Source organism: Tribolium madens, unplaced genomic scaffold (assembly GCF_015345945.1).
Source record: "Tribolium madens isolate multiple individuals breed KSU strain unplaced genomic scaffold, Tmad_KSU_1.1 Scaffold_1;HRSCAF=32;Tcas5.2_LG8, whole genome shotgun sequence".
Taxonomy (NCBI): domain Eukaryota; kingdom Metazoa; phylum Arthropoda; class Insecta; order Coleoptera; family Tenebrionidae; genus Tribolium; species Tribolium madens.
Genome location: NW_025400984.1, coordinates 2,651,783 through 2,666,604, shown reverse-complemented (window position 1 = coordinate 2,666,604; position 14,822 = coordinate 2,651,783). Strand labels below are relative to the sequence as shown.

The 14,822-nt window shown below is 31.4% G+C and overlaps 1 protein-coding gene across 1 annotated transcript in view; it reads left to right on the top strand.

The window, feature by feature from the left end:
• The first annotated feature begins 341 nt into the window (after window positions 1–341).
• The window catches only part of LOC123016358 (extracellular serine/threonine protein CG31145), a 62,687-nt gene continuing 48,206 nt past the window's right edge, over window positions 342–14,822 (top strand). The window contains exons 1-2 of the mRNA XM_044416708.1: window positions 342–969; window positions 7,494–7,766. Coding sequence (XP_044272643.1) covers window positions 749–969; window positions 7,494–7,766 — 494 coding nt within the window. The 5' untranslated portion in view covers window positions 342–748. The remainder of the gene's footprint in view (window positions 970–7,493; window positions 7,767–14,822) is intronic.

The following is a 14,822-nucleotide window of genomic DNA, read 5'->3' as shown; positions in this document are numbered from 1 at the left end:
CAGCATTTTTACTGTTATTGCATCTTATTTATTACATGTAAGATTTATATCTTATCAACAAAAATGCAGTTTTCCATTTATTGTGTTCGTATCAGTTCCTAAAATTCTCAGTGTTGAATAAATGTACGAATAAATATCTAAATTTAGACTCGCTAGCGAGTTAATAAATTTAATTTTGGAGCGAATACGACATTTACTACACACGGATATTTAATATTCCACTTTCGCGATTCTTTTTATTAAATAAAAAATTTATTCTCGGAATAATGAACAAAATTAGTGTTTGTTGATAAGGTTTGCTGATATACGAAATTTTTTTTAGGAGGGTTTTCGGTAGCAGCAGTCGAGGAGTAACCTGGAGGGTCCCCCCATCAGAGGGCTGCCATGTGCAAAAGGCGCGGCCCCTCAACCCTCAACATTCCATCACCTCCAAGCAAAAAGTGTCGAAAATTCGGCGATCCTCGCTCGCAAATTCCACGAAAAATCCCCCGAAGGCTACATCCACGAGCACTACAGTCCCAAAAGTGTCCGAAAAGTGCTGAAACGTCTCAATCGATCACTTTGTGCTATCGATCAAGATAAGAGCAAGCTTCAAATAGTACCGAATCCGGGCCCTGAATCAGTACCCACACCGCCTCCGAGGACAAAACTCAAGTACTCGCCACCTCCTGAGCCGAAAATCGCTGAACAATCGGAAAAAATCGAATGGTGTGGCAAGAATAACCCAGTGCAGTGTGTGCGTGTCAATATGTTTCGCGGCGGGATGAAATTGAAAGAACGATTTATACTCGGTGTTAGTGTGGCGGCGGTTTTGTTCACGTTTCTCCTAGTGGTGGACATACAGATGGATTTGGGGATGTCGGGGCACCATCTGGTGCCCTCCCACGGGAGGGTCAAGTACGTGCAGGAGGGCGCCGCAGGCTCGGCCTACAACAGCTTCAGGAAGAGGTTCCTCCAAAAAACACACAGGTATTGATCTCGAGGCGACTTTTTGATTTTGTTGCAAACAACTTTCAGACAACCAACTCTAGTTAAATTCACTTTGTAATATAATGCATGTGTTGCTTTCAATTTGGGAGGGAATAAACACGGGTGTGTCGCCTGATACAACTTTAGCTGCTTTCTCACACTGTGAGAATAAAAGTCAAAGCTCAAAACATTAGCCAAAAAATCATAGTTTATTTAAAATTTTTCACCAAGACAAAATATCTGTATCAATGCAAAATTTTATCATTTTGACCAGTAGTGAACTTTATTTCTCAACAAGATATGAGATAAAGAATGATTACTTTGTTGCGTTTTGTTTTGTTTTTGTTAAATTGAAAAACTTTTTTTTGAATTATTGAAATGTTTTATTTTTATTTAAAGCAGTGTGGTTCAAAATACTAGTTTAAAATTATTTTTAACAATTTTATTTTAGAAATGACGGCAGCAAAAATTCTTAAAATATTTTCGAGTTTAAAATATAGTGTGAAATTTAGACAACAAAAAAGTGTGTGGAAATTTGAAAACAAAGCTATTTTGCAATATTTTAAGCCACTGACTGTTGCAAAAACAGTTCATGTATTGATTCCAAGAAATGTTTATTTTGTTGACAATATATGTGTATTGGCAAATAAATGACCGGAAGTGGGCTAAGTAATTTTTTCAGTGACTTTTTTTAGACAGTGGCGGCACTGTCATGAATTATGTACAGGATGGTTTTGAAATACATGACACTATTTAAATTCATATAAACTATAGAGCGTTTCAAAATGATTGACATCTAGGTGACACTATTTAATCCATATAAACTGTAGAGCGTTTCAAAATGATTGACATCTCGGTAGTTCATGGAAATTCAAATTTAAGGTGGCAACACTTGTACTTTGAGAGTTCTAGGTTGTGCATTTTTGTACGATTGCAACCACTGGTTGACGATATGTCATTTTCACAATTTGTGATATTTGTAGTTTTTAAGTGGTTTTTGGGCTTTTTCTCTCTTATTTTCTTTTTGTACCACGTTTCTTCCACATTACTTTTGTACAAATTGGTTATGGTATTTTTCCAGACAGAATTCAACTGAAATGTCATTTTTTATGAGGTATCGCGATCTAATGAATGTTCACATTAGTAACTTTTTTGGAACTAAAATTGAAGTCTAGTTTACACTCTCATCGCCTACCGAGATGTCAATCATTATGAAACGTTCTAGATGAAAAAATATGCGTTTGGAAAAATAGTCTGTAATAGGGGAGAAAAGCGTTATAAAGATTTACTCTCAAAAATGAGTTTGCCACTGACCCTTCATTGACATAAAACATTTTTTTTGTAAATCTGACATTTAAATTAATTGTAATAGTGTCTACACATTTTTGACTTGTACCAATTTAACTATTGTTGTGTATTCCAAATCATCTTGTATACAGGATGCGCCAGAACTCGCGCCCCAGAGAAAATTTTCAAGTAAGGTTAGATACCAGGAACACGGAAAAAATGTTTAAAAAATTCTGTCAAAAAATGTTGACATTTATTTTATGACATTTGACATTTTTTATGTGTATTTAATGATACTGATGATCTTGTATATGTTTTTTTTTACAATTATTTAGTAAAAGTACAAAAATTTTGCCAATAATTAATATTAAAATAACATTGAACAGAATTACAATTTAGGATACAGCTTTCTTGTTTCCTCTTTTAATAGCCTATAGCAAAAAAACTTGGAAAATTATTTTTTCAACAGAAATAAATAGTCAAAGTGCAAAATTTAAACCCTAATAACTCCGAAATTTTTATAGGTAAAATTTTTTGAACATTTATTCCATGTTCCTGGGATCTTACCTTATATGGCATTTTTCTCTGGGGCGCGAGTTCTGGCACATTCTGTATGTACTAGGAATCGTAAAAAAATAAATAAAGTTAAGTAATATGAAATAACGGGTGTTTATTTAAATTTGGCGTCATAGTTGGCGGTAATAAGAGTATGTTGTGAACGGACCATAATTTGTCAAATTTCAGTTAGTAACTTTCAATACGATGGTTCGTTTACAATCAAACTTTCATGGATAGCTTTGACACCAAATTTAAGAAAACAAACACTCGTTAAAATGGAAACGTGTTTTGAAAAAGTTTTTAATGAAATAATAAAAATAATGAGCGATACAAAGTTTCTAATTATTATAGAAATACAGGGTGTTTTTAAATGTCTGTAGCATGGTATTCAAACTTAATCTTTACAATTCTACAATTTGATACACCTAGTGTTTTTCACAAAAATATTTTTTTGTAAAACGAAAATTTGATCTAACTTGACTTGATATGACATATATATGGCTAAAAATAAACACTCTGTATAAGTTAATGATGTATTTTTATTTTGTTTGGAGTGCCAATTACAGAATTTTTAGAAAAATTAAATTTTGGTTTTAATTAAGACATTTCATACAGTTTTTGAAATATTTATGATTACCTAATTGGAAAAAGAATCTACAATATATATATATTTTTAATTTCAATTTCAAAATTACACTGTATATATTGTCTAGACTAATTTGTTGTAAATAGTCGTCAATCGTTATAAATATAAAGTGTTTTTTTAATTAATATTCACTGGATTTTTCAATCAACGTCGAACCGCAATGTCAGTGTCATTTCTGACGCACAATCAATAATTAAGAAGTATATAATTATCATTAGGCCAGGTTACAAAACCACTTTCTCGACTATTCAAAGTTAACAAGAGTAAAGAGCGTTAAATACAAATCCGTTGAGGCTTTCTTTAGGCCGAAAAATCTATTTATAATGTTTCCACATGACCGGTTTTATTTCAACGCACAGTATATTGCGCAGGTGAAGTCTTAATTAAAGTTATTCAAAGCATCACATGTCGCAATTGAAGAATTAGGTTGCGTTATTTATAGTTGCATTGTTGAAATGCGTCTTATTGCATTATTTTTTCTATTATAACTTGCAATTTGTGGGGTTATCATTTAATTGAAAGGTTTATCTGAATGGACAATTATTGCTGATTTGTTGACATAGACAATTCAAGTTTACGCAATTATGTAATGACTATAAACGTCATCCAAATAAATGAAATATTGGTTTACATTCAATTATTCCACTTTGTGTATCGATTTGAGTTTTTTCCGTCCTATACTGAAATGAAATTCAAATATCTTGTTCTTGCCGAGTCGAATATTACCAATTTTGAAACTTTTTCGCTTCTTTGTATTCAAACAATTGGTAACGGCTGCTGGCAATTCTTTTTATTAACTTTCTTTGAGAAAATCGTATTAAAGTATATAAAATCGTACTTACAGTGGCGGACTTGTTTAAAAAAAACACCTGCTTACCCCACCAGGAAATTTATTTCCGTACCTAGTTGTAATAAGGAACAATTGACTATTTATTACTTAAGTTAATTATAAGTAATTGTAGGTCATGCGGTTGTTACACCTCTAGTAAATTTTCATTTATGACCATTGAAAATCAATATTGGATTGGAGCAGAACAAAGGAATGTAAATAGTTTTATCTGCGTTATCACTGGTGTCTGTTTGGTTTGAAACATCTCGAATAAATTCTTTGTTGGGAATTTTTCGTTCCCAACTCCTATTATTACATAAATAAACAACATTCAAAGTTATTTAATCTGAGACAAAATAACAGATCTAATCATCTTATCTATAATTATGTTTTATTACAATGACAACAAGGTAATATTAATCTGTCATTATTTCAGCTTGATTAAATGACAAATTTGCTCCGTAGGTCACGTACAATTAAACAGATTTTGGCACAATCTTAATTTTATTATTATTACCAACAACTTGCAAAGTTGTTATTTTTATTGCTGCTCTCGTGTTATTGTAGTTATCGTACGAGGAGGTTAAAAGCTGTTACCAACTTATGGTCATTGCAAACTTCCTTAAGCCCATAAAAGTGATACACTTAGTGGTGCACAGTTTGCTTTTCTTGCTAAAAGGACTTTTAGGGGATTATTATTTTTACCAAAAAATACAGTAATAACTGTCACGTGATTGTGTTTGAGTTATTCTCCAGTTTTGAGTAAATTTACTCGACTTTTCTGTTAAATATACAGTTATTTAAATATTTCCAGTTCAGTGGCATCTTTGATTGTTTTGTGTCATGTCAATATGCGCGATAATGGAACGAAATTCTGGACAAATAATTGCGAATGGAGTGGATTAATTAGATAATAGTGTATTGAAAATAAAATTCGCTCACAGTATGCCACGGGAAGTGGAGTTTTCCCACACATTGTATTCGTTCACTTTCTATCATGTGATCTAATTATTTGATATACAGGGAGATTTTTAAAAAACAGCAGGTGCTCTAAAATTTTTATTTATTACTCGATTGTAAAATTTAAAAAACTAAATTAAATGGCTTTTTAGCAATTTTAGAATTTTTTTAAATGTCAAGGTATATTTTGGACTATATTCAATTTTCTTGTTTTAAATTGGAACTCTTTTTTTTTCATAATTTGGAAGGTATTAGTTTTATTAGTACAGACATGTGCAATATGTTTAACTTTTACTAGAAATTATTGTTTAAAAAAAATTTCAAAAAATTAATAAAAGTTAATAAAATACAGTTGCATGGTGTCAAGAATACAATGCCATTATTGTAATGTCAAAAAGCGTCAAATGAAAGAAACTATTGTAACCATTTTTTTTTAATTTTTAATAAAAAATGCCAATAATAATATCTGTGTAATAATTCTCAACAACAAATCGGAAAAATATCTAATGTAGTGTGATTATTTTATTTTATTATTATTTATCTATTTTGTTCACTTGAATAAAATTATTGTTAACGTCAACGTTTTTTATTATTATTTTATGTAGAGATTTGTCAACAAAAAATTACCACCTAGGATTTTAGGAAAATTACGTTTTCCATGTTGTATATAACTAGAATTTTCAGAAGTAATTTTAATGCCTAGGGTTGGTTACCCCTTGTTTTTGACGGTTGACGTTTTCTGTCAACCTGCTGTCAACTATGAATTAAATTATCTAGACAAGCTGACAGATGACTTAACCTAAATTTTGACAGTAGTTACGATATCTTTTGTGTGTCACCAGAAACCAACCTAACCAAATTTATGGCAACCTATTCATGAATATCCCTAAATCCTAGGCAGTAATTTTTTGTTGATACAATATTTTTTTTAAATTTTGATAACTTTTTTAAACCACAATTTTTAGTAAAAGTAGAACATGTTGCACATGAAAAAAATATTTTAATAGTTAAATATAGCCTAAAATATACTATGATATTTGAAAAAATTCTAAAATAGCCAGCTAAAAGTTATTTAATTCAGGTTTTTAATTTTTGAAATTGGGCCGTAAATAAAAAGTCTGCAGCGTCTGCCGATTTCTAAAAATCACCCTGTATAATTTAAACCCATAAATCTTGAAGGTACTATACCTAAGCTATGAAAAAAATTGAGCGCGTGACTGCCGTACTGTTGATATAAAAATTAAATTTTGATTTCCAAAACAAATAATTTTTTTACACAATTTTTGGAATAATCTAGGATATGAATTATGATGCTCTGACTCTGACGTGTAGAATTTTCAGTGGGAAGAGTAAAAACAAAACGGCCAAAAACAGCTTTTAAAACCCTTGTTGTAATGTCCGTCTAATGATAATGATTTTAATCTAAAACAATTTAAATACAAGAATAAAACATTAAAAAAGCTAAATGAACTGTAATAACGTTTGAATGAATGTCACTGAAAGCAATCATAAAGCAATTATGACAAAAATAAATAACCTCGTGATTTAAAGGAGGAAAAGGTGCCCTGCTTTGCGAAGAATTTGAACTTTGGTGCACTTATTTATCGTTCATATGCATTTCTCGCCGTTACATAAGCCTAGACATGAACCATTTGAACATTTATTATTCATTATCCGTTCAGGAAGTAAACCAATCGCCGCAAACTATGCCAGACATGCTTACTAATTCAGTCCGACAAATTTTTCTTTAATAAATGTCACACCTTTCAAGAAATTCGAACGTGCGGTGGAGTAAACTCGCGAGATTTCCTCGCCCATCATGCCTCTCGGAAACATCTCTTACTCAAGAGACAACCTTGGCATACCCACCACACATGAACTGTTTCGATAAACCGACAATGCGGAGAAATTGTGTGAATAAAAGAGAAAATACAGTTTGTGCGAACTATTCCCACCGAACTGAATGGAAGGAAAGTTCGATCGTTAAGAAATTAAGTTTGTTGTGCAAGATTTTGCCCCGATTCACCCTTTTGCGATAACAATAATTGTTTATAAATGTTTGAGTGTATAATTGGTTGCCTATCTAAATAAAAAATAGTTTTATTTCCACTAGCGGATGTGGAGTAATAAAACGAAATAGATATTGTTATTTTATTAGTAACAATTGTTAAATTGGATAAATATGCAACACATGTATGTCAAAATTTTAGGCTGAAATATTGATAAATTTTACTTTTTTTTCAGTGCTAGTAGTGCAAACGCTTCAAAGGAGGTAGAAGCAGCTCCTCACACCCTGAAAGACTTGCCTGAAAAAAAGCCGGTTCTTGGCAAAGAACCGAAAGAAAAGCATGACGATTTCAGCGATCTTATGGATTACATGATGTTGGACAGCGCTGAAAGGGAGAAACATCGAGTCGAAATTGATAGAGTGCATCCAGTAATACAGAAGAGTATGGAAGGGGATTTGGTTAAAGTCGGTAACCCGACCATTGCCCAATTGAGAAAAGTTGCTATAAGGTGAGTTGACTATTTTCAATATTGTTTTTTCTGCTCCTGTTGGAGGGATTTCGGGGGCGTATCGCGGCATATTTAAGTGGTTTTTGGTGTTGCGAGACGTCCCGACCCCTCTCTCGATAACATGTAAAATTTCGAAGAGGAATAATGGCGTTAATGTGGCGCGGAAACACTCGACTCGGAATTATTTGACGCGGGTGGATTTCGAGAGCAGCTGATACACACCGATAATGTTTACGAGGGTGGTGTACGACGTAATTCGGTGCAGGTTTCGATGTTCCTGATTAAAACGTTTTAGACAAAGTGGTGCCGGTGACAGACGGGGTGATTCTAATCGTTTATCTATGAAGAGAATAAACGGAAAAGGAGATTTCGCGATTAAGATTTGTTCAGTTTTCAATTAAATTCGGACGGAAGAGAGGTGAAAGAAATAAGCCGGAAAGGGCTAAAGCTGAATGAATTAATTAGATTTGGAAGAAAATTTTTACAAGAGATTAAGAATTTTGATCGCTAGGGCCAAGGAAACTGTCACCGAAAATAACATCTAACCAAGTTATTTAATTGCTTTTTGAAGTGTTCAAAATCAAAAAAGCGATTAAGGTGAACAAGTTTGTTTTTTCTTTATTTTTTTTGTAATTTAGGTTTATTTATCGTCATTACTAATACTATTTCCACCAACAGTCAGTTAAAAAAACTAAAAATATAAGATGTTTATTTTACAAAAGAGATAAATATGTGTTGGCGTGCATGTAATACGGTAGTTCATGGAATAACTAGTTATTTATTAAAAAAAGGCATCAAAAGTAGTAAAAATATAGGATAGTTTTGTTATTTTATACTTTAACTAGTTATTCTACAAAATAACGTACTCGTGCTAAATTAATAGAGTATCAGTATGGAATAAAGAAATAGAGAGACGAAAATTATATCCTGGGAATGTTTTTGAAGTTAGTTAATACTTAAGGGAGACAAATAAATTGGCAAAAATTGTTATTCTCTTAAAATAAACATAAATTAATACATTTTATTATACAAGACGATAAAGAAATTGTTTATCTACGAGTGAAAAGGTTAAGTTTACGAGTAACGAAGTCATGAGTGGATTTTTTTCATGAGTAGATAAACAATCTTTATGGTCGTGTTTAGTTTTATTTTGTACTCATCTACCAAAATTTCTTGAATATAAACAGTCGATAAAAATTACTTTATTTTACTAGACGATAAAAGACTACTTTATCTACTGAAATTAGTTGATAAAAGCACTCTTTAACATTGAGTACAAAATAAATAATTATTTGTTATTGTTCAAAACGGTTACAAATAGTTTTATATTTTATAAGACAAAATCAATTACAGGGTGATGTGATGGGATCAAACTGAGAAGATTAGCCAAAAATATACATTTACATTTTGGGGCTCATTTTTTGAGAAAAAATGCGGATTTGAAATAAAGACATTATACTGGCACTTTTTTTACCTATAATTTAATAATGTAGTTAACAAATTTTTCCAGTTATTTGTTTAGGCCTAATAAGATAAACTTGTATTTTGTTAAATAGGAATTATAGATGGCTATGACATTTTTTAAAATCTTGTTTTTTTTTCTTTTCTAAAAAATATACAGTCTGCGCCAGAACTCGCACCCCAGACAAAAATTCTATGACAGGTAAGAAACATGGAAAAACTGTTAAAAAAAAATTATCTATAAAAATTTCGAAGTTATTAGAGTTTAAATTTTGCACTTTGACTCCACTTATTTCTGTTGGAAAAATAATTTTCCAAGTTTTTTTCTCTACAGGTTATTAGAAGAGAAAACAAGAAAACTGTATTCTAAATTGTAACTTTGTTTAGTGTCATTTGTGGCTTTTATTGGCAAAATTTTTGTACCTTTATTAAATAAAATCTCAAAAGTTAAATGTCTAAATTGGGGCGCGAGTTCTGACACACTCTGTACATTTGTAACAAAATATTATAATAGATTTTTAGCAAAAAATGATCTTTGATTTTTGTTCGCAGTTGGCCATAAAAAAATCTTGCATCTTCAACTGAAAAGATTTAAACTATATTATTTAACAAGTGTCACTAATGACAGAGTTTTCTAAACACAAAGTAATGAAAAAAAAATTCAAAATAATTCGTAAATCAACTTGTTGGCGACTAACAACATTTCTTTGTTTTTAGCAAAGAAATAAACATTATTTTCCTCCATGTGGAACGTTCCACGTTATCCATTATTAGACCATCAAAAAATGTTTTTTCTAACTGATTGACATTTTTTTTTCAAGTATCTAATAATTTTATTACAGTACCAAATGTCTGGTATTGTCTTTCCAGTAATACATTGATTGTAGATTAATAATTAATTAATTAATTGTTGATTGGACTTGCAACAAAATTACTAAAAGTAAATTGAGAAAGTGAAATTGATATAAAAATTACCCGAAACACAATGTATAATTAGTTTTTTCTGTCAATTTTAACATTTACTTATTATTTTTAATTAATTCTATTTCTCAAACAAGCCTACCTTTAAAGATGCATTGCTATTATACTATTAATACACTAAAATTGAATTACAATGAGGTGTTTTGGCGTTGATAAAATTTTTAGCTAATTTGCTATGTATTTACTTTAAAATTTGATGTCGCTTTATAACTTCATAAATAGTTTCGTTGCAATTTAAATCGGCCAACGTTAAATTTCAGACTTCTGAAAATACAGAAACTACTCTATTATTTAATTCCCACTTTTACGGGGATATGTCTCTCTAGAATAGTGTTTTAAACATTTTAGTTTCTTTGACGGCAGAGCTCGAGACGAATCATGTAATGTATAAAAGGCACTCGACGTTTCATCTTGTACGAAACTCCTTCAGAAATAACTCTAACACAATAGGAGTAAAAGCATAATTTGAAACGAGGTTTTGTTTGCTTTTATCTCAAATATAGAAATAAAAATGATAATAAAGTAAAACAGTAGGTTTACTAAATGAAGCATAATATTGAATATTGTTACCAACTTGTTTAACACAACGCTAAGTATTCCCATATACTTATTTCTTCCAAGTGAAATGCACATTTCGATTTAATCAGCCATTAGTTTATACTCCGCAGCGGAAGTTCCAGTTCTTTACGTCATCGCACGAACAAATTGCATCTGTGGCGTGCAAACTGCAGTGTATTTATCGACCAGCCCCTTATTTTTTTCTCTCAATATCTCGGTCGCCGCCGCTGTATCAATTTAATTCGGCAGGTGGCCCCCTTTATGAGAACCGGAACCGCATTTGGATACCGAAATCTGTCGGCGGGGAGCAGTTGTCGACGCCCCGGGCGCCGCTTAAAGCTCTGAGTGCTTTACAAGGCTGTTACAAGTCGGGGGCGGGGGCCCCAATGTCATAAAATCGACGATCGGTACGGCAATGCTGCCAATCTCGGCGAAATCATTCAGCGAATTAGCAGCGTTTTGTGTGAAAAAAAAAAATCGAGTGATTGGTTGTGTTGTGTGTTATGGCACCGGACATGGTATGTGGAAATGACATAATTATTTGTCGAACTCGAATTGTTGGCAAGTGGCTAAATGGCGACACGGGCTGCAATTAGGGGTAATTTACATGTGAAAGCAAGTTTTGCAATGGTTGATCGAGCAGGGAAATAAATGTATATTGCGGTTTTTCACTGGTTGGAACCAAATTAATTAACACGAGTTGCACACACATGTATTGATAGTTTAATCATCAAAACATTGTTTTAATTGCTAAATAAAAATATGTAACCACAATCCAATTTTTTTTTCTACAACTAGCAAAAAAATTATTACACCCGGTCACCTACCTGCCGAAAGCAGGACCTTTAGTTACTGCGCCACTACGCCTCTGGTAGTATCTCTGCTCTAATCCAATATACAGTGTGTTTCGGCTAAAACCCACATTAGAAGTATTGGGAGTTCTAACAATAATATTTATCTAAAATTTTGTTTATAGCCATAATCAGTTAGGTTCTGCTCAATGAAAATATTTTCAAGATGGCGGTACTTTTTGTTACACCGGAAGTGGATATCATCTTCGATATTTTAAATATATATATTTTAAATGATTCAAGTGATTTTGAGAGTGTTTTTATTAGTCTCTCCTATACCTAAGTTTAACCGTTTTCGAAATATTTAGATCTTTTTAAAAATTTTTGAATTTGAATCTTCTCATTCAAAAATCGGTAACTGTGTATACGAGAGAGAAAGGTTAGATCTTTCCTTTGGTGTATTCATGATTGGAAAAATAATTGACAAACCGCCACAATGTAAGGTTACGTTTAGGAAACCCTTAACTCAATTTTTCGAGAAGAAACACCCTAATTTTTTCTTCACTAATGGAGGAGAATTTAGTTCTGCTTAGATCTGTATTAACATTCCCTATACCTATGTTTGATAGTTTTCATGTATAGTACCTAACTATACAGGCTGCTCCAGAACTCGCGCCTCAGAGAAAAATGCCATATAAGGTAAGATACCAGGAATATAGAAAAAATGTAAAAACATTTTATCTATAAAAATTTCGAAGTTATCAGGGTTTAAATTTTGACTCTATTTATTTCTGTTGGAAAAATAATTTTCCAAGTTTTTTTGCTATAGGCTATTAAAAGAGGAAATAAGGAAGCTATATCCTAAATTTAACTCTGTTCAATGTTATTTGTGGCTTTTATTGGCAAAATTTTTCTACCTTTACTTAATAATTGTAAAAAAACATACAAGATCATCAGTATCATTAAAAATATACATAAAAAAATGTCAAATCTCAAAAAATAAATGTCAAATTTTTTTGACAGATAGAATTTTGTAAACATTTTTCTGGTATCTTACCTTATTTAAATTTTTTTTCTGGGGCGCGAGTTCTGGCGCACGCTGTAGTAATATAGCTACTTTAGCACAGGTTGTCATAGAAATAAGAAAAAATAGAATATCAAAGTTATTTAAATTTAGATTAAATAAATTTAATTTGTATTTACGAAAAGAATAACACAATTGTGAAAAAAAACTTGACGTTTTTTCAGTGAGAAATATTTACATGGCAAAAAAAAAGTCAAAATAACTTGGAAATCATGAAATTTAGGTATAAGGAATATTAATACAGGCCGATGCAGAATTAAATTCTCTTTCATTTAGTGAAGAAAAAATTGGGGCCTTATATTTGAAAAAAATCACTTATGGGTATTTGAAGTTTCCCAAACGTAACTTTTTGGAAGTTTGTTAATTATTTTTTGAATTATAATACACGGAAGAAAAGATCTAACCTTTCTTTTTCATATGCCCCAATGCAATTCCAAAATAATTAAAAATGGTTGAGTTATCAATTTTTGGAGAGGAAGATGCAAATTCAAAAAAATTCAAAAAAGTCTAAATATTTCAAAAACTGTTAAATTTAGGTATAGGGACGTCTGATAAAAACTCTCTCAAAATCACTTTAGTAATCCAAAAATGTAATTAAAAACATAAGTTTCTATTTAAAATAACGAAGTTGATACCTATTTCCCGTGTAAACGGAAGTACTGTCATCTTGAAAATATTTTCATTGAGCAGGATCTAAACCATTATGGCTATAATCAAAATTTTAGATAAATAAATATCACTGTTAGAACTCCCAATACTTCTAATGTGGGGCTTAGCCGGAACAACCTGTATTTATTCATACACTTCTTAAAAATTATTTTTTGCGTTTCTACAACTTTTCTTAGTTCAGTGTATGAAAGGCCTTGCGATTTTGGGCAAGATAAACCAAAAAAATGAGATAAGGTCGCAATGTGATTATGAAATATTAAAGGAACAGTTTTCCCACTGTGAAAAAGCAAAAGAGATAATCAGGCAGAAAACAAAAAACGTTATTGTTTACTCTCAGCGGTCTGAAAAACTAATTACGTTATTACTGAAAAATAAATAGCTGTATTGTTAGCATTTTCGCTGAAAATATGAATGTTTGTGTTTTTTTGTGGAAGAAAAATAGCTTGAGACAACTAAAACGTCGTCTTTAATTTCCCTGCAACAAATTAGTTTTTCATGTAAACTTTTTACAAACTGAAGATGGCATTTGTGTAATATTTCAGTCGCTAGACGCTCGTATCTTGTGGAGATATTATGATAGAAGACGGTTAAAGTGGCTTCTTGTATTTTTCTTTGAAGTGCTCTTATTTATGCTTCCGCATTGTTATCAATGGAGCCATTTCAGAAAATTTCAATTTTCCTACATAACATTGAAGCGACTCGCGGGCTATTTATGACTTCCAGTTAGCAGATAGGTAAAATCGGTGCAATAAAACTTGAGGCCTAGAAGGATTTTATACCAACTCGTAAAACCCGCCGACTGGTTTAAGATTTTATTATCAAATTTTATGTTATGCTTGACAATAGTGAATATATCGAGTGTTGAGTGACATTATTTATAAATTAATGAACGCGTGGTAAAAGGGGTGAAAAACCTCATCACATTAGCAACGCGGAATATTCATTAGAGCTCATTTAAGCAAAAATGTCTGTTAGTAGGAGCTTATTGTGACAAAATTAATGTTTATGCACAAGAGCTTTGATCTGCCATGCAATGTATTGCTTGCAATTGGAGTGAATTTAGTGCGCCCTTAGTTAACGATGTTAATTAGTTTTTATTGTAATGACTGTTGATTATTGATTCAACGCTCAAACTAGTTTTAAGACACTCTTGCGAACTATAGCAATAACTACAGAATTGGCGGCTTAGCTGTTTATTCAAACATATAGGTACAAAAATTTATGTTTCGTTATGTTTCTCTAACGTTTTAAGAACTTTTGTTATTTTGTATTTTTATTGTTGTTTTTATTGATTTGTATCAAAATTTTGGCTGATTTTCTGAGCTAATAATCATTTTGTGGTTGCTAGCGTTGGAAAGCACTTTATTAAATTTTCGATCTTGTAAGAATAGTATATTGTTCAACTAGTGAGAAAGTTTGCCGTTGCCACTAACATTTTATTTTATATTTTCTTTTTAGTGTGAACATCCACATTAACCATTTTTTTTTCAATTTTTTCCACAATTTCTAATT